General features: G+C 35.0%; 1 protein-coding gene across 2 annotated transcripts in view; it reads right to left on the bottom strand.

Moving 5' to 3' along the window:
* Window positions 1-20,962, bottom strand: part of LOC150099478 (general vesicular transport factor p115-like) — a 354,365-nt gene that overhangs the window by 182,959 nt on the left and 150,444 nt on the right. For both annotated transcript variants that reach the window (XM_090403647.1, XM_090403648.1), the window contains exon 8: window positions 11,503-11,578. In XM_090403647.1, coding sequence (XP_090259773.1) covers window positions 11,503-11,578 — 76 coding nt within the window. The remainder of the gene's footprint in view (window positions 1-11,502; window positions 11,579-20,962) is intronic.

Here is a 20,962-nt window from a genome sequence, read left to right as displayed (position 1 = left end):
GTAAGGAATACATATCCGTCCTTGAATTGGAAAAAGCCACCAAAAGACTGAAATGTGGAAAGGAAGCAGGAGTAGATGATATTCAACCAGAAATGTTCAAGTATGGGGGTATAAAAGTCTTACAGTGGCTGCACTGCACAGTTCAGAAGGACTGGACAGAGGGACGAATTCCAGATGATTGGAGTAGAGCTCTCATAGTACCCATATATAAAAAGGGAAATAAAACTGAATGTGAGAATTACAGAGGTATTTCTCTACTGAGTGTTCTTGGTAAGATATATGCAAGTATACTTGAGAAACAGTTGAGGATTGTGGAAGAGAAGCTTGGTGAAGAAAAAGATGGATTCAGGCCAAATAGAGGCTGTCATGATCAGATTTTCACTTTACAACAGATAGTTGAAAAATCATGGGAATATAAGAAAGATCTGTATTTAAGTTTTGTAGATCTGGAAAAGGTATGTTGTCAAGAGAGAAGCTATTCGAAATGCTGCTGACTTACAACTCAAATAAAGACTAAGTATTGTTTGACACCATATAACTGTAGCATGAGAACAAAGACAATGAAAATAGGCAAAACATTGAAATTATTAACTGCATTGTGAATGGAGAACCCATAGAACAAGTAAAACATTTCAGCTACTTAGGCACAATTTTTAGTGAAAATGGTAAAATAAATATGGAAATAGACAACAGAATCAACAAAGCTGGTATGGTAGGAAGTCGAATGAATAAATTTATATGGAATAGGAGAGAATTAGCCAAAACACTAAATTAGCTAATTAGCCAAAACACTAAATTAGCTCTTGTTAAGCTGTATTAGCTTAACAAGACAGTATTGAAGCCAGTTTTAACTTATGGATCTGAGAGCTGGGTCAGAAGTAAAACACTTGACCAAAGACTAGAGATTGCAGATATGAGAATCCTGAGAAAGATTAGGGGCATGAACAGATGGCATCAATGGCAATATCATATTAAAAACGAGGATATTAGGAAAGAACTTGACATTCTCAGCATCCAGGAATGCGTTAGCAGAACTAATCTCAGGTGGTATTGTCACTTTAACAGAATGGGAAAGGAACGATTAGCAAAATAAGTGTATTCTACCAGATTGACAGCAAAAAGATCCAGAAGAAGACCAAGTATAGGTGGATTAATACAGTAAAAAGTGCCTTAGAAGATAGAAATATAAGATTTGATAATGTTGGAGTCTTGACAATTAACAGACTGATTTGGAGATAAATTGTAGTTAAGAAGTTAATACTGATGTAATTTTTCATGTAGTACTATCATATCCTGTACATCCCTTGAGGGTATATTTCAGGAATTTGATGATGATGATGTCTATAAAAGGGTCAAGTGCAGAAAACTTGCCTTCTGTTTAAATGGTAGTCAAGCCAACTCATTCCTTAGCAAGGTTAATGGGTACAACTTCTTAATGCCCATTCATGTTTCCAACACTCTACTATTGGAGTAGCACCAAAAAGATAAGATTGACCACCAGGCATGATTCTTCTCTTCCTCCTCCTCCTGCACTGATAATCAATGCACAGTATCCCCATATTATAACAAACTGCTCACTGCATTCCTCGTCTAGTCTTTCATCAGAAAGATGTGGGAAGAATTCTGAATACTTTGGATACCAAAACATATTTTGGTCCTCATTTTTATCAGATCCACAAACAAAAGACCACAAAACCTATAGCAAACTAGTGCTGTGTGTGGGCAAGAGGAATAAGAGAAAGGAGGAGTCTGTTCACATTTTGCTTCAACAGCTGAGGGTTGTAATCTTTGGGGATGGCAGAGTGGGAGAAAAGGACAGAAGTAGATGGAATAAAAGAGGAAGCAGTGAAGTTGGTTTGATGAGTTCTAAGATGAACTGTAAGAAGGTGTTGGTTAGCAGTGGCTCTTGCTTTAATGATTTTGAGGAAAGTGAAGGAATAACAGCAGCCAATTCAGCAGAACACTGCCATGAAAGTATCTGTAGAAGATGCAAGGCAAGAACTTAATGTCTGTATAGCAGGATTGAATATATTTTGGCCTTGATTGGCTCTTCCTGGCCACAGGTTATTGGCATTAGTGAAACATGGCTGACGGAAGATGATATAATTAGTGGGATAGAATGTGTAGGTTATAGTATGTTTAGGAGGGACAGAGAGAATAAAATTGGGGGAGGGGTGTTATTGATGATAGCTGATGAACTGCAGCCAAGGAGAATTGAAGTTGTATCGCAGGATAGTGAAAGGAGCTCATTTGAGGCTATTTGGTGTGAGATTGAGACTGGCAGAATAAAATATACAGTTGGGTGCTGCTATAGACCAGGTGATGGAATAGATGGTGGAGATGGTATGCATAAACAAATTGATCAAATGAGTGGAAGGAGGGTAATTATTATGGGGGATTTCAACTATGGTAACATTGATTGGAAGGAGGAGAGGACACATGTGAGGAAGGAAATGGATTTTATTCAATTATTAAGGGATAACTATCTGAAACAGCATGTAATTGAAAACACTAGGGGTGTGAGAGTGCTTGACCTGGTAAGAGTATCTGAGAATTTGACTGTAATGAATATGACCATATTGCCACCTATTGGTGAGAGTGATCATAAGGTCTTGACCTGGGAGGTGGCTAAAGGTGTGGAATTTTCGATTAAGACAGGGTATACGTGGAATTACCGTGCTGGCAAGTATGACAAGCTTAGGAGATTGCTTGGATCAGTGCCATGGCATGTACAACTGCAAGGGCTGGACGTCGATAGAGCATGGGAAGTGGTCAAGGAGCATTTACAGGAGGTTATGGCTGATTGTATACCTAGGGTCTGAATAGTAAAACAAGTAGGGGTTAAATGGATGAATAACACCATTAAGCTTGAGCTGTAAAAAAAGAAACAACTGTGGAGGGAATTTAAAGAAAGGGGTGACCTGCAGGCACACGAACGGTATAAAGTGCAGGCCAGAAAAGTAACGAGTGTGGTAAAAAAAAGCAAAAGTGGATTATGAAAGGAAACTAGCTTTGCAAGCAAAAGAGAATCCCAAACAGTTCTTTCAATATGCTGCAAGCAAGGAAAAAACTGTACATGGCAAAATGATTTTAAGGAAAGACGATGGTAAAGAGTTCCCTGAACCAGTCGATATAGTGGAGTTACTGAGCGCGCACTTTGCAAAAGTATATCATCCAGGTGGTGACATTGAAAAAATGAAGGAACCATTAGTTTATATGGGAATTGTGATGAATGAAGTGGAGGTGAATAGTCTATTACAGAACATTAATGTGAATACATCTGTGGGATTGGATGGTATACTGGCACGGGTCTTGCATGAAGCGGCTAATGAATTATCAGTGCCCTTGACCATGTTGTTTAATCTGAGTCTCGGGTCTGGCTTAGTCCCGAAGGCGTGGAAAGAGGGGAAAATAGTTTCACTGCATAAAGGAGGATCCAAGACTATGGTTGCAAATTACCGACCGATCAGCATATTAGGAGTCGTTGTCAAGGTCTTGGAGAAAGTAGTCAAGGGAAAAATACAGGAATGGATTGATGAAAATGAGATACTGTACAGAGGACAGCATGGCTTTGTGAAGGGTAGATCATGCCTCAGTAACTTGCTCAAGTTTTATAACAAGGTGACGGCTGAACTGGATAAGGGAAATGGGTTTACAGTGATACTGCTGGACCTGGCAAAGGCGTCTGACAGGATACCACATGGAATTGTAATCCATAAACTACAACATATGGGAATGGATATAGGGTTGGTGAGATGGATAGCTGGGTGGTTGATGGAGAGATATCAAAGAGTAGTTTATTCAGGAGTAGAGTCCAAAAGACGGCCTGTGACTAGTGGTGTGCTGCAGGGTTCTGTTCTTGGACCACTGCTGTTTAATCTGTTCATTAACGATATAGGGAAGGGTCTAAGTGGGACAGTTCATTTGTTCACTGATGATGCAAAGTTGGGTAGGGCGATAGTGAACGCAGAAGATGTCAAAGTCTTGCAAGATGACTTAGATAGATTGGAGTTCTGGACTAAGGAGAATGGATGTCAATTTAATGTGACAAAATGTAAGGTTATGCATTTCGGAGTGAAAAGATTAGCAGCAGTATACCACATTGGTGGAACTGTACTCCAAGAGATTGATGAGGCCAGGGACTTGGGGGTGTTGGTGGATAGGGAGATGAAGTTTAGGGGGCACATTGCGAAAGTAGCTAAATCAGCTCATCAACTCATTTGGTTGTTGAAAAATACCTTGATGAGCAGAGAAAAGCAAGTTATTGTACCTCTGTACCGAGCCCTGATAAGACCTCATTTCGACTACTGTGTCCAGATTTGGTCACCTCGGTTCCTTCTTGATGGGGAGGAGGTGGAGAGGATCCAGAGGCGAGTGACTAAGATGATAGCAGGTCTATGGAATGAACCATATGAGAACAGGTTGAAGATTTGTGGGTTGCAGAAACTAGTTGATAGGCGGAAAAGGGGAGATATGATTGAGACATTCAAATTGCTAAAAGGATTCTATAGGATTAATTCAGATGATATTTTTGAGATCAGGACTGGTGGTGGGAGAACTAGGGGACACCCATGGAAGCTGGGCAAGAGCGTGGTTAGCAGGGGTGTTAGAGCTGGGTTCTTTACTTTTATAGTGGTAAATGAGTGGAATAAGCTGCCAGAGTCTGTTGTGGGTGCTATGACAGTGAGCGAGTTCAAGGCAAGGTATGATAGATACTGTGAGAATGTTGAACAGTTGTGTGAGCATGATGTTTAGGGCCTCCCTCGATGAGTCTAAGGACTCCTGGAGTAGCCCGTAATAATAATAATAATATAGGTGTGTGAGAGAGGGATATCATTAATTAGGCAGATTGCACTCTTCTGGATAGAATCGAGCAATCTTAGAGAGATATTAGCAATCTTAGAGAGCAATATTCCATGGCTGAGCAGATTTGGGCTTTGTATAGAGTTAGGAGCTGTAGCCTAAGTGGTCACCCCAGCTACTTCCATCTGATTGGATCTGGCACAAAGGCATACTTACAAATACACCAAGTGTTTTGGCAGCTTCAGAAGCTATAGTTGAAATATGGCTGTGCCAGGAAAGATAAGAGGTGCAAGTCAGTCCAAGAAAATGTGTGCTCCAGAATTAATTGTGCATCATCTTTTCAGTTTATCTGGCATCTGCCTACAACAGAGAAACAAGCCTATATTCATCCATGCCAAAGAAAGGATATAAAAAACAGTCATCAAACTATCATCCCAATGCACACACACACTCTAGTTCTATCAAAAATAATAGGAAATCATCAGTAGTTAGCTCTTTCACTCAGAAGCCAACCAGTTAATCAGTGACCACAAATATGGAATCAATTACTCTTATTCCATAGCAGATTTACCTGCTAGTATTATCTATCTATGGAAAGGTTTGATAGAGCCGATGTGGTCACCCCAGCTACTTCCATTTGATTGGATCTGGTACAAAGGCCTATTTGCAAATTTCCACATTATGATCTACTGTCCACCCACTGCAACTGGATTTCAAATTTTCACTCTGTAATGACAGATCGCTTTCTTTCTTCAAAATTCTCCATCAATGATCAAGTAAGGGACTTATATTTTCATCTCATGTTCTTTTTCCTATTCATAAATGACCTTCTATCACTAATTTCATATTGTTTCCATAGCTCTGCTTATGACATTACTCTCCATTTGTCTTTCAATAGACACACCCTGCAATACTTGGATACATCTCAAGTTACAAGAACTACTACAATCAATACCTTAACCACTCATCTCTGTCATATTTTAGTGGGGTAAGGACAACCTTATCAACTTCAATACCACCAAAAAAAAATTTTATTTCATGTAAGAAGCCCACACTTCATCTCTGCTCACCATTGATAATACCAAGAAACCCAAGTAAGATGAGATTTCTCTTTGCAGTCTGGTTTATACCTACAGCTTCTATAGTAGTCTCATCTCAGATAAGCACATCACATTCATAGCCTCCTCAGCCAGCTAAAAACTAAGATGTCAAGACATTATGTCTCACCTGTAAAACTTTTAACACTGTGTGTGTATACATCACAAATCTGCACTCCCTCAGAATACTGCTCTCACGTATGCAGTGGCATCCAAAACATCTCTCTCTTGCAAATTCACTCCAGTGGCATCCAAAACATTTCTCTCTCTCAGATTCACTCCAGTCACATTTCACAGTATTTCTGCCTTAAGCCTCTTTTACAGGCGTTTTCATAGCACTGAAATGGCTGCCATCATTCTTCCACTTTCCCTTGAGCCTGTAAAACAAGAGCAACTGCTTGTCAACATCTATTCACCATTCGCCTTTAAACATGCTAAACCAACTCATGTTGAAGTTACTGAAAAAGCTACTATGTATAGTAAGAATGAAACAAATAATTATTAATGATATAATCACGTAATCACAAGAAAGATATTTATTTAACCAAATATTTCGGTCTGGAAATAGCAGACCATCGTCGGTGGTATTACAAGAACAGTTTAAAAAATATACAAGCTAGAATACTAACAATAGATCGTTGAAATTAGAACATGCCGCGTGATGTTATATCACTAAGTATGAAACGAAATATTTTGAAGTAGAAACATGATTGAATTTGCTATTAAAAAAAAAAAAAAAAAAAAAAAAAAAATTAATGAGTAATCTTGATTAGGCTTTCCCAGATTTTTGATATAGATATGCAGTCATTACGATTCAGGTTGGGATGATGGAGCAAGGCCTCCACGCTTTCCTTGAACAAACGTTCGAACCTATAACGGGATCTATGTAAGAGGCGCGTTTTGGACCAAAGGATGCTGTGGTCAGTTTCAATCCCGTGTTGAGCCAAACCAGACTTTTCAGGTTTATTGTGAAGAATGGATGATTGATGTTCTTGGATTCTTTTTTCAAGAGAACGTCCAGTCTGTCCAAAGTAAGAGAGATCACAGTTGCAAGGAATTTGATAAACTCCAGGAAGAGATAAAGTTGAGCGTTTGTCTTTAGGAGAAGGAAAATGAGAAGACAATTTGTTAATAGGAGAATACGTAGCTGTTAAATCATATTTCTTCAAAATTCTTGCGATAGGTTCTGAAATACCGGAGATATAAGGAATAGGTACTCGACGTATTGAATCTTTGTTGTTTTGTGGAGGATTATAAGATGTAAGAAGACGTTGAATACTTTTTTCAGAAAAGCCATTGAGTTTCATGTGTTGCTGGATAGTAGAAAGTTCTTTCTGTAGATAATCAAAAGTAGAGCAATTAGTTTTGGCTCTTTTGATGAGACATTTTATAATTCCTGTTTTATGACATGGATGATGGGCTGATTCTTTCAGAATATAACGACCTGTGAATGTTGGTTTCCTGTATACTGTAGTTGTAAGAATATTTGAAGATGATCGGATGAGGAGAACGTCTAAAAAAGATAACTGGTTGTTTTCTTCTAATTCCATAGTAAACTTTATGCGATGATGTAAGGAATTAATACTGTTTAAAAAGGAAGATAAAGTGTTTTTTACTGTGAGGCCAAATAGCAAATATGTCATCTATATATCTTACCCAAAAAGATGGTAGAGGGAAACTAGATGTGAAGAGGACTTTTTCTAAATGTTCTAAATAAAAGTTGGCTAAAGCTGGAGAAAGAGGACTTCCCATGGCTGTTCCTTCTACTTGGCTATAAAATTTGTTTTGACATATGAAATAACCAGAATGTATAACGAAATCGAATAGTTTTATAATATCTTGAGGAAAGATGTCAGCAAGTAGTTTTAAAGTTTCCTTAAGAGGTACATTGGTGTATAAAGATTCTATATCAAAACTAACCATAAGATCTGTAGGTTGTAATGAGACATCTTTTAATTTTTCTAAGAAATCTGAGGAGTTTTTTAAAAAAGAACTCGAGTTGCCAATGTAAGATTTCAGTAATTTAGCTAGATATTTGGCTATACGGTAAGTAGGAGAATCAATGCAATCTACTATTGGACGAAGAGGATAGTCAATCTTATGGATTTTTGGAAGGCCATAAAATCTAGGAGGTCTTGCAAAATGAGTTTTAAGTCTTTCAATTGTGTCTTTATCCAAACTGATGACTTCATCAAGGAGAGAATTTAATTTCTTTAGTTGTCTGTTGGTTGGATTATAATCAATTTCTTGATATGTGGAGCGATCTCGAAGCAAAAGAGAAAGTTTTCTTCTGTAATTTACTGAGTCCATAACTACTGTTGCTTTTCCCTTGTCAGCTTTAGTGATAATGAGGTGATTATTTTTTCTCAAGGACTGTAAAGATTTCATTTCAGAAGGAGATATGTTAGAAGGAGGAAGTTTAGCCTTAAGTAGAGAAGAAGCGACTTCTAGGCGAAGAGCATTAGCTTTATCGCTGGTTAGATGATTAAGATTCCTTTCAATGTTAACTAGGAAATCTAGATATGGTATTTTATTTGGAACAATAGAAAAATCATGTCCTTTTGAAAGGATGAGGGTTTCGCTTTTAGTCAAAGGACGTCCGGATATATTTACAATCCAATTATCTGGAGTTATGAATGGCTTGGATTGTTTAGACGAAAGAGCCTCATATTTACGGTTAAGATGTTGACTTAGTTTATTATAAGCACGTTGAGTAGAACGTTTAGCTACATTTAGAACTATGTGAGAAAGATGTGGATCCAAATTTGTGGATATATAGGTGCGTAAATCAGAAGTCTGATGACTGTGAATAGCAAGATCACGTTTAGCAGCTTTAAGTTGATTACGGATTAGAGATAAACTTGTGTTCCGGTAAATATTATGAGCTCCAGGAGATTTTATTGTTTCTTTAATCTTAGCGAAATTGGGAATAATCTTGTTGTCGCGGCACTTTTTTAAGAAATTAATCTTTGCTCGTAACCTACCTTGTATAACTGAAAGTTTTCCTAATTTACCAGTTATTTTGGTAGCATTTTCCCCGTGAAGGATAAGAATTTGTTGTTTTGCTCTACTTTTGATTATCTACAGAAAGAACTTTCTACTATCCAGCAACACATGAAACTCAATGGCTAATTGATTAACTAATTGCTCTACTTTTGATTATCTACAGAAAGAACTTTCTACTATCCAGCAACACATGAACTAATTGAACTATTAACTAATTGCTCTACTTTTGATTATCTACAGAAAGAACTTTCTACTATCCAGCAACACATGAAACTCAATGGCTTTTCTGAAAAAAGTATTCAACGTCTTCTTACATCTTATAATCCTCCACAAAACAACAAAGATTCAATACGTCGAGTACCTATTCCTTATATCTCCGGTATTTCAGAACCTATCGCAAGAATTTTGAAGAAATATGATTTAACAGCTACGTATTCTCCTATTAACAAATTGTCTTCTCATTTTCCTTCTCCTAAAGACAAACGCTCAACTTTATCTCTTCCTGGAGTTTATCAAATTCCTTGCAACTGTGATCTCTCTTACTTTGGACAGACTGGACGTTCTCTTGAAAAAAGAATCCAAGAACATCAATCATCCATTCTTCACAATAAACCTGAAAAGTCTGGTTTGGCTCAACACGGGATTGAAACTGACCACAGCATCCTTTGGTCCAAAACGCGCCTCTTACATAGATCCCGTTATAGGTTCGAACGTTTGTTCAAGGAAAGCGTGGAGGCCTTGCTCCATCATCCCAACCTGAATCGTAATGACTGCATATCTATATCAAAAATCTGGGAAAGCCTAATCAAGATTACTCATTAATTTTTTTTTTTTTTTTTTTTTTTTTTTTTAATAGCAAATTCAATCATGTTTCTACTTCAAAATATTTCGTTTCATACTTAGTGATATAACATCACGCGGCATGTTCTAATTTCAACGATCTATTGTTAGTATTCTAGCTTGTATATTTTTTAAACTGTTCTTGTAATACCACCGACGATGGTCTGCTATTTCCAGACCGAAATATTTGGTTAAATAAATATCTTTCTTGTGATTACGTGATTATATCATTCAGTCTTATGTCGCAAGTATCCTTAAAACAACAAATAATTATTAACTAAATTAATATTTAGTTCATAATTATTTGTTTCATTCTTTGTTTCGAGTGTACCAGTTCAAGCTAACATTATTTAGGAATGTAAAGGGCTCACTCTAAACAAAGTTAAAAAAAAAAAACTCTACAGAGCAAGGAGAGTCACATGCAAGGAAACTTGAAGTTCACACTCCACTGTCACAATCTTTGTAGTTAACATTGACAGGAAGATAAAGCAGTACTTCAAAATTTGTGCAGAACAAATAACACCATCACCTCTATTGCAGTTATTAAGATTATGTGATACCTGAGAGTCTCTGTAATCTGAAGTGCAATCTGTGCAGCAACTTGGCTTTATTTCATCATATGACATGGTTTCTTTCTAAGTTATGCCAATCCATGTTTTGGTTGTCTGTACCATTTGTTCCAAAATACTGAATACATTTGCAGGGGAATATAGGCACCTGGAAAAGAAAGAGGATCCTGGCATATTTTGATCAGCCTACAGAGTGTTCAAATCATTTTAAGAGGTGGTTCTAATGTATCATTTGTGGCTTTGATGTAAGGTAAAGATGTGGTTTGTGTGTGTGTGTATGTATGCATATCTGGTTCAATGTGTGTGGATGGGTTGTGGATAGGGTTCTTTTTTTTAAAGAGTTTTGCAAAAGTTTTTTTTTGTTGTATCCAATTTGATTGAATAATGTTCACAAAGCTTGATGTTCTAGATTCAGTGCTGATCCTGAGAATGAAATTTGCTCTTTTTTGGAAGTTAAAGTTTTGAAAATCACAAGAGAAAGAAGGAGTCTGTTCACATTTTGCTTGAACAGCTGAGGGTTGTAATCTTTGGGGATGGCATGGGAGAAAAGGACAGAAGTAGATGGAATAAAAGAGGAAGCAGTGAAGGTGGTTCTTTTAATTAATTAAATTTAATTCTTACTACTGTCTTCCCGAAACTTTAGTATGAGTGAATATAACAGCTATAAAAACTTGAATATGAAAATACCAAACCAACTTTTCATGCACCTCTTTTGTTCCATCTACATCTAAAAAACATATCAGTAATTCCTTCTTTTTTTCTTGATCACTTACCTACACACGGCACTGATGAGCACCCTCTCATGTGTGGAGTTGAAATGCACATACACACAAATATACAAAATGCTAACAAAATATCAACATGCAAAAAACACAAGGATTTCCATCCTTGTCTGCTGTAAGTTCTTTAGCCAAAACTAAGCAAAAGAAAATACATGCTTGCACATGATACTGTATTCATGTTGATGATGATTCCACATTGAAAAGCAACTGATTTTATCAATCACTCCTGAAAATGTCCATTCTAAGTAAGAGATACTATAATTGGGAGAATAATCATTACTATATGCTTCATTGATATTCAAAATAATATCAATATGCAAAGTGCAATTTACTGTCAATTCAAAATCAAAGCTCAAACTTGCTTTATCAAAAGTAATGAAACAAAGATATGGAGGTGTCACTTACCACACTGATGCATTACTTTTTGGCAAGATGATATAACTTGTAGGGGATTACTAGGTGATACTAGGGTTCTCACTATCTGTCAAATATGCACATTTCAATTATGGATATGGTCCAAATGCAATAGTTGTAATGATTATCAATATAAAGGATTTTTAGTCACTGAGAAGTTTTAACAATTTAATAATGCATTTTAAAAACTGAGCACATATCTTTCATTTCTTATCTCAGCATTTAATTGAGAATTTTAATCATTCAGACATTAGTTTATTATTATTATTATTATTCCATTTTTTCCAGTTTATGTTTACATTTAATTATTATTACCTTAAAATGCATAAGTTAATTTTAGCTAATCCTTTTCTCAAGTAAAACAAAGTTTTGCACTTGAAATATATTTACGCCTGAGCTACTTGTATCTTGACTTTGTTTTGCTTACTCGGGAAAAGGATTAAAACCAAGTATAAAATTTCTTGGTATCTTCAACGTATTTTACACCCAAGGTAAAAAACTTTCTACATCTTTCTCTCATCCAGAGATTTTTATTAAGAAGGTCAGGCACCTTTTACCTATTCTTATATAAGAAATATATGATTTCTGCATTACTTCAACCTTGATATCTCTCTCTCCCTGGTCTAACTCCCACTGAAGAAACTCAATAAAGGTCAAAATCTGTTGGAAGCCTGGGTGATGAATGCCAATGTTGTAGCCCATGAAGTTTTAACTGAGGCTGTTGCTGCCACCCAGGTCCAGGGTGAGGGTAATGAATGACAATGCTGTGCCTGTGAAGTTAACAGAGGCACAGCTGTTGCTGTTGTCCTTCCAGATGAGCAAATGAGCAGCTCTACTCAGTGGTGGGGGAGCCTGCCATGGTGTAGAGCCAACCGGTTCTCAGTGGCAGGGTGAGCCTGTTACTGAGGGGGAACAATGCTGAGTTCCTGACTTTCTGATCCTGCGGGTTGCTCATTATTGGGTGATCCGGGGGATTTTACAAGTTTTTGGAGAGGTATCCCTGCACTTAAACAGTGCAGGGATACCTGCTCTTTCCATTATGCATTGCATTATACATGTCTGAAAGGGGGTGTGCTTTGAATTATGGGTAAGGCAAGTGATATGAAGTCATTAGCCTCTATATACAAGTAGCTCAGATGTGAATATGTTTCACATTTTTGGGAAAAAGATTAAAACCAACTATAAAATTTCTCAGTATCTTTAACATATTTTACACCCAAGGTTAAAAAACTTTAAACATATATCAGTGGCATCACGTGATCATTTCGGTTGGTTGTGCTGTCATGTTTTCCAGGAGGGGGGGGGGGGGAGCTTGAAGACAAATAATTACATCAATAAATGTTTATAATTATTGATTTAATTAAATATTAAATAATTACATCAATAAATTTCTTTTAGCTTTTTTTATGTAATTATTTCTTGGAAGGAAAAAAAAATGTATTCAGAATTAATAGTTTTTAGCACAATTTCATATATTAAAAAATTGACCAGCATATTTTATTAAAAATCAACTAATTAATTAATCCTAAATTAAATTATTCCAGTTTAAAAGCAAAAAAATCATAAAACTAACAAGTAAAATAATACTAAATTACATACACCTTACCTTTTAAAAATGTATTTTTTCGTTTAAATTTGTTTCACTATAAATTTACAATTCACACTTCACTCTGTAACTTACTAGACAGAGGGCAAACTAACTGGTCACTGTTCACCAAAAACAGGAACACATGTTTTATTACTGCAATAAAACACGTGTTCTATGGCTACCCCGCAATAGGCCAACCCATAATAAAATTTTAAGACAGACAAAGCGTTCCCATGGTCGAGGGTGTAAGATTACATATCTCAATCAATTTTACGATTATAATTTGTGGAAATTTTTAATCGATTCCAGGGGGAAGTGCCTCATTCCCCCTGCAGATGCCCATGACCGTGGGATTGCATTTTATCGATGTATGAAAGTTTTGAGAGGGCATAGCACATTAGTACTCATCTTAATTGGTCCAATGCAATTAATTGCAGGATAACTTTGAATACTTTTGCATAGAGTGGGGAACAATCTGTTTTATGATTGATTAGAAAACAACAATGCAGGAGAATGCTATATTTGGTTGGTATATTTGAAATACTCAAAGATGAAAATATGTGAATCATAATTTATAAGACACGTGAGAATAGGAAGTAATAAGTGTGAGTAGAAATACTTTCATTAATGGTAAAAAATAATTAATAATTATAATTTGTGACGTGTGTGTCCTATAAGTTGCTGCATAGAGCGAATAACACAATCCTATAAATTCTAAACATGAATAAGTGAATTTCTGATGGCATAATTAAAAAAAAAATTATGAGAGAGAGAAAGAGTATTGCAGGAATACTCTTTAATATGGTTTGATGGAGCAGCAAATCATCTCGTAAAATTTGTTGCACATGTTATGTGTATTTCTCTGGTTTGTGTATATTTCACTCTGTTTTCCAAGAATTTTATTTTGGAAAATGTCCGATCATTATCGTAATTATCCACACTTTTGGGAATCCTAAATTCATTAGTTTTTTTTTTTAGTATCAGCGGTTCTTCTGTCTTATGCTGGTATTTTGTTGTAGATCAACAACGTCTTATAATGCATAGAATATTCATTTTTATTCAGGAATAGATATATTTTACTGTCTGTTGTTTCCGAAGACTAGAATAAAAATGTCTCTGTACAGTTAAAAAACTTTGCAACCTCAACAGATGCTATACTGCACAAGCAATACAAAAAACAATTAGCATTTTTCTCCTATCATCTATTTAAATTTTCAGTTCCAGAAAACATGTGTAACATCTGTTTGTAATAAAGCCATCGGATATAGTAAGTGAAACATTCAATTGGATTAGTTGACACAATAACTAATCACGGCCATTAGGTGCTGAGTGAGTTCAATATTTAAGCTCACCTAGTCATGCCTTCTCAGCAGTTTAAAAATAATACAGCACTAAGAATTTGACACACTGCGCCCTCTTTATATCTTTTCGAATAGCTCAAAGGTGTATGCATTTTGAAAGCACACCTGGGCTATTAACACGAATGTGATGCAATGTTTATGCACCGAAAAGCACCCTCTTCATGAAGCACTAATACTTTATTATCCTCATGAAGAGGACAATGAAGCATTAGGTACAGTATATTGTGTTCAATTCTAGAAATCGTGTGCAAAGTCTGCAAACAATTGGGTGAGTCTTTAATAGGAATAAATGCAAAAATATAATATTGGTGATACTGATATTTTGTGGATGAGCACTGCACACCTAGCACACCTGGAATATTCGCCCTAATATATATACATATGCATATATATATATATTCCTTGGACAAAGGTATAAAACCATGAGAGTAGATAAAAGTATCTAAGTGTGAACTAACAACAAGTGTGGAATCCCTATTCCTTAAAAGAAGGACAATCATCTGTGGTAGTACTAGGCACCATTAAGTTCTTTGTGTATTTTGTATTCACTTAGTATAGTACCACCACTCTGCTTACTGAAGTGGCCCAAATCATGTCTGGACTCCAAGCAAAGACCTTTTCCCAATTTCTTCTAGTATGCAATATTAGTAGTATTTTCAACATTTCAGACACCATGGAGATATCCAATGTTTCTTCTTTTTAAGAGTATACAGCATCAAAAATTTCACCTCAAATGTGGCATTTGTGCATACTCACTGTGATATATACCGTGTCAGAGAGTCTAACTTGGAATCTCCACTTTTCAATATTCTCTGAATAAAAATCCCTCCCTCCCTCATTCTATCAAATTCATATGCTGTCTCTATTGTTTTTTTCCTAATATCTACAAGGGATATCAACTTTTTGATTTCCTTTCTTTAAATAGTCTCCAGTCCAACTTTCCTAAGATTTTTTTAATAAAAAAAAGTTTTATGATTAAAAAAGGATTCATAGAAAACAGAAATTTATTAATCGTTGCCTAAATAAACAAATTACACCGACCAGTTTCACCACCTAAATGAGAACTGGTGGCTTCTTTAGGATTTGATACACAAAACAACACAAAACCTCCTCTTTTCTTGGAATAGCAACTGAAAACAAAGAAATTAGAGAAATAGTCTGGAATCATTCATTTTGTATAATAGAAACTGCTGTATTCTTTAGTGTATGGATTATGCATAATTTTTTGAGAAGGATGGTGAAGAGAGATGAGGTATAAAGATAATGTCCTGTATGTGAAGGTTTACAACACACTGGTTTACAATACAATGGCATGTACAATACAATACAATGGCTCTTCTTGTAAATAAGCTTATATGTTGGTTATACATAGTTTTAATTTTTCAGGAAATGACAACGTATACTAGAATATTAATTAAAGAAATCTTTAATTAATACCTTCCTATATTTCAGCAATGTTACAATGCCATCATCAGGAATCACAAAAAACAATGGTGTGTGCATGCAGACACTAACACTGAGCAAATGAGGCTGAATAAAGCAGGCACTGTTTAGTGCCTACATGCAGATATTGTAAAAAAACTACTTCTCACTCCCTCACTCACACCCTCCTTATATAGCTTTATCACTTTAAAAGATTACCAAATAAAACAAAAAGTGACAGAACAGAGGTAGAATACAGTCATGAGGAATTATCAGGAGTATAATATATATATATATATCAACATATCAAGGTAGAAAAAGCTATAAAAAAACTGAAATGTGGAAAGGCAGCTATAGTAGATATCTGACAAGAAATGCTCAAATACAAAGGTATAAAAGTCTTACAGTGGCTAGCCTGCATAATTTAGATGGCCTGGTCACTTCAACAAACTCAAAATGATTACAGTAGAACTCTCATAATACCCATCTATAAAAAGGAAAATATCATTATTATTGCACAGCCACCTCCATGGAGTTCTAAGACTCATCATGGGAAATACAAACTATCAATACAATATCTATCGTTCCTCTTCCTTGAAGCTATTAACAGACAAAGCACTAACAACTAACTCAGGCAAACCATTCCATTCATACATTACTCTCTGAGTGAAAAAGAGAGTCCTTATGCCCTTGCTAATCACACTCGTACCCAACTTCCAGGGATGACCTCTTGTTTTGCTCCCTCAAGCCAAGTGCTGAAACACTTCCCCTGCATGAATCCTATAAAATCCTTTAAGTAACTTAAATGCTTCTATCCTATCCTCCCCTATTAACCTATTAACCAACTTTTAAAATCTTCAAACCCTCAATCTATTCTCCGAGGAAGCATTCCACAGACAACTCACCATCTTAATCACTCAACTCTGGATCCTCTTCACCAATTCCTCATCTCCAAGAAACCCAGGTAACCCATCTTAAGCACAATAATCCAGATATGGTTGTATTAAGGCTTTATAAAGAGGAATGATAATTTCTCTTTATCTCTGCTTGCTAGTGTGTTCTTCAATATCCAAGTAATGCTGTGAGCTACCCAGCTACTTCAGTACTTCAGTCATATGCCATCTAAACTTCAACCCTATCTACTATTACCCCCAAATCCCTGGCTTCATCAATTTCCTGGTGTGCAGTTCCAGTAAAAAAATAAAACTGAATGTTGAATAAGAATTTCCTAACTGAGTATTCCAGGTAAGATTTATGCAAACATACTTGAAAAGAGGCTAAGAAAAATTATGGAAAGGAAAGATGGAGAAGAACAAGCTGAGTTCAAGCCCATATCTATACAATTCCTGAAAATTATTTGCCAGCAATTCTTCACCAGAAAATTCATTGTAGAAAAAATTTTTGCTAGAAAATTCAACATGTTTTTCATTTTAAAAATAGTTCAATAAAAATGATAATTATAATTTTTTTTTTAAAAATAATCAACAGTTGTTAAATTATTAGCAAGTCCTCTTAAGATGTTTAAGTTTCTGACAATGCACTGAAGTTTTTTTGTGGTGTCTTGATGACGTTTCTTACTAGGCACTGAGCTTCAGAAAGATAGTCATGGTTTTCACATAATTCTTCAAAACAACGTACAATGTTTGGATATGGAATTGCTGATATCATGCTCATTTTCAGTGCAAATTCTGTTCACTTTCATATAGTTATTGGATGGAGGCCAATTTGCTTGGATGTTGCAAAATATACACTGGGTAAAATGAAAAAAAGCAACCTTTTGCTGACAATTTGGAAATGCTGTATAGAATGCATTAATTGAAGCCACTTCAAAATTTTATAATTAATTTGGTGAAAAATTTGGTTCAATTTTTTTTTTTTTTTTTAAACTAAGCCAAAATTCTAAAGATATATCTTCGTTTCTTTGAGGCATTAATGAAAACACTGAGGAATGTTATTATTTAAGAATGTCATGAATTATGCACAGCTGTTTAAAAAGAGGTGAAGTAGTTTTAAAAATAATATCTGTGTACTGAGGTGTAGACTGCAACAATAACTGTAAATTACATTTAGTATAAAATATAAGCATTCTGTTGGGACTATCATTGCTGTTATGCAAAAGGAACTGTTCATTTTCGTGTGTGACTTTCTGTACCAGCAGAATAATTAAATCACTAAACATCATTGGATTTGGAGGTATTTATCCTGCTAGATTTTGGATTATTCAAATAATCTTTTTTTTTTTTTTTTTTTTTTTTTTTTTTTTTTTTTTTTGCAGAGGCATTTTAAATTAGCCCTATGAAACAATAATAGCCTTCAAAATCTCTTTACCATGCAGGAAAAGCAAAGTGTTCCAAAATATATGAGTATTGTGTAACTGAAAGCACCTCACCTTCTGAGTTAGTTCAGTAAAAAATATCATATCTGGATGAGTCTTAAGTGCACATAAAAATAGTCAAAAGTTAAAAAAAATAAAATAAAACAAATATTCTTATATTTTGCAACCTAACCACCATATGCCAGTTTTATAAAAATGAATGTCCCATCTACAGAGCCTGTAATATCTAAGTAAGAAAAAAATTATTAACATTTTAAGAAATAAACAAAAATTAGAGAACTCACTGATCAGTAAAATTCAAAATATTAATTTTACTTTATACGCAATAAAAATATTCTAAAAAAACTAAATAAAATCTAATTAAAGAAATAATATCAAAATACAGAAAGAAAATATATTTTCTAAAATATATTTTGTTTTATATTTTTTTTCATATATGTGTATAATTTTACCATCAGTCTTAACTGATATAGTGAAGAATCAGTTCATGAAAAACAATCACAGTATAGAACTTTCTCATGAAGAAATTTTTCCTTCAACGGATTTTTACTCAATGCATTTTCGCAAAAAACTTTCCCACGGAGAAATTTTCTGATAAAGAATGTGCTAATCATGAATTTTTTTTGACCAAGAATTGTCAGCAAAGAATTTTCCATAAACCTTCAGGCCAAATGGAGGTTTTCAGGATCCAATTTTCATTTCTTGAAAAGCAATGAGAAATCATGGGAATCTAATAAGGATCTGTATTTGAGTTTTGTAAGTCTGGAAATGACACATGAAAAGATACCAATTGAAAAGCAATGAGAAATCATGGGAATCTAATAAGGATCTGTATTTGAGTTTTGTAAGTCTGGAAATGACACATGAAAAGATACCAATTGAAAAGCTGTTCAAAATGCTATGATTATATCAAGTGATATAAGTCTGTATCTGAGTTGTAAGTCAGCAGCTAGAATTGAAGAAGGTATAAGAAGATGGTTTGATGTTAAATTAGGTCAGACAAGTGTGCAAATCATCTCCACTATTATTCCATCATCTGTGTGGATCACATTATGAAGGAAAGTGATATTAGGCCTGATATCAAAATTGAAGATATTCAATTGACCTCTTTACTTTCTAAACAACTTTTACACTTCTGTTTAGAAGTGTAAACAAGAAGTTGTTTACACTTCTAAACAACTCCAGTAGAAGTTTGCAGGATTCTTTTGCAGGAATGTGCTTCTGAATAAATCCAGTAGAAGTTTGTAGGATTCCTTAACTAAACTGAATAACAGCTGTAATTAATTCAGTGCAAAAATCTGCATTAAAAATACAAAGACTAAGGAAATCAACAAGAGCACCAAAAACATACTGCATCTCCAATGGAGACTGACTGAACAAGTAAAACATTTCAGCTTTTTAGGCACAATTTTCAGTGAAGACTGTAAATATGGAAAGAGATAATAGTATCAACAAAGCTAGTACAGTAGGGAATCAAATGAATAAATTTATATGAAGTAAAAGAGAAATTAGTCAAAATAATTTTAACTTATGAATTTGAGAGCTGGGTCAGAAAAAAACACTTGATCAAAATTGGAAACCACAGATATGAGAGTTCTGAGAAATATTAGGAAAATGAACAGATGGTGTCAATGGCAGAACTGTATTAAAAATAAGGATATTAGGAAGGAATTAATATTGTAGTATTCAGGAATGAATGAGCAGGGAGCTAATCTAAAGAGGTATGGTCACTTAACCAAATTGGGCAAAGATCTAGGTGTGCTGATACAGTAAGCGTCTCAGAAGAATAAAGTATACGATCTGATGATATCTGAGTCCTGACATATAATAGATTAATTTGGAAGAAAACTGTCAATAAAAAGTTGGTAATAATAATAGAAATTTTTCATGTGGTACTATTATAATATTCTGTGTCTCTCCTCACCCCATGATGAGAACCTTTTTGAGGGCCATCCATATACTTAACTACTTCCCAGGTCAATACAGCTGCAACACTCTTACCAACAGGACAGCATAATAGTCAAGTCTTTAAATGAAAACCCCTTTGACATTTTAATCACATCCAACACACGCTCTGATCTTGAGAATATCCTTAGTTACAAACTTTGAAGAAGTGGTCTCACAAAGCTCAATAAATTCAACTTCTTTTTTCTCATACAATTTAATCACTACCCAATCGATGTTCAAATAATGAAAGTCTTCTATGGCAATTACTCATTTATCATCCATCAGGGTAATTCTGTAACGCATTTAATCTTCACCAGCTACTGACCCATGAAGTCTGTAACAGCACTTCATACCTGATTGCTTCAAACTCACTGCTACATGGAACAAGTGTTACTAACATTGCATTCATAGCTTGATACCCTGGTAGGATTCAAATCCATTGATATCATTAGCAGCATATCCCACCCTCCTCTCCTATCCTGTCTGTCCTTATTAAAATACTGTACCTTTTATACTCAACTTCAATCTATATCTGCCTTCAAAAGCCAGTTCTTCATAATGTATTATGATATATATCCAATTTTCTTTGCCTATCTAGTCTTTCCATGACTTTTGTTTTGTTACTTTTACACATTAATAATCTTTCTTATATATTTTTTTTCTATATTCTTTAAGGGCACATGCTGATTTAATTAGCAAAAATTTTCCATATGATTTCTTCTTCTTTTCCAAGACTATCTTTAACTTCCGGGGTCCACCATGGAGTCTAAATTCTTTTTTTGCCTTGCAAACAACTTC

Source organism: Typopeltis vanoorti, chromosome 14, assembly GCF_054136105.1.
Source record: "Typopeltis vanoorti isolate ZY-2024b chromosome 14, IOZ_Tvanoo_1.0, whole genome shotgun sequence".
Taxonomy (NCBI): Eukaryota; Metazoa; Arthropoda; class Arachnida; order Uropygi; family Thelyphonidae; genus Typopeltis; species Typopeltis vanoorti.
The sequence above is the reverse complement of the archived record's forward strand: the minus strand, read 5'-3'. Positions and strand labels throughout refer to the sequence as shown.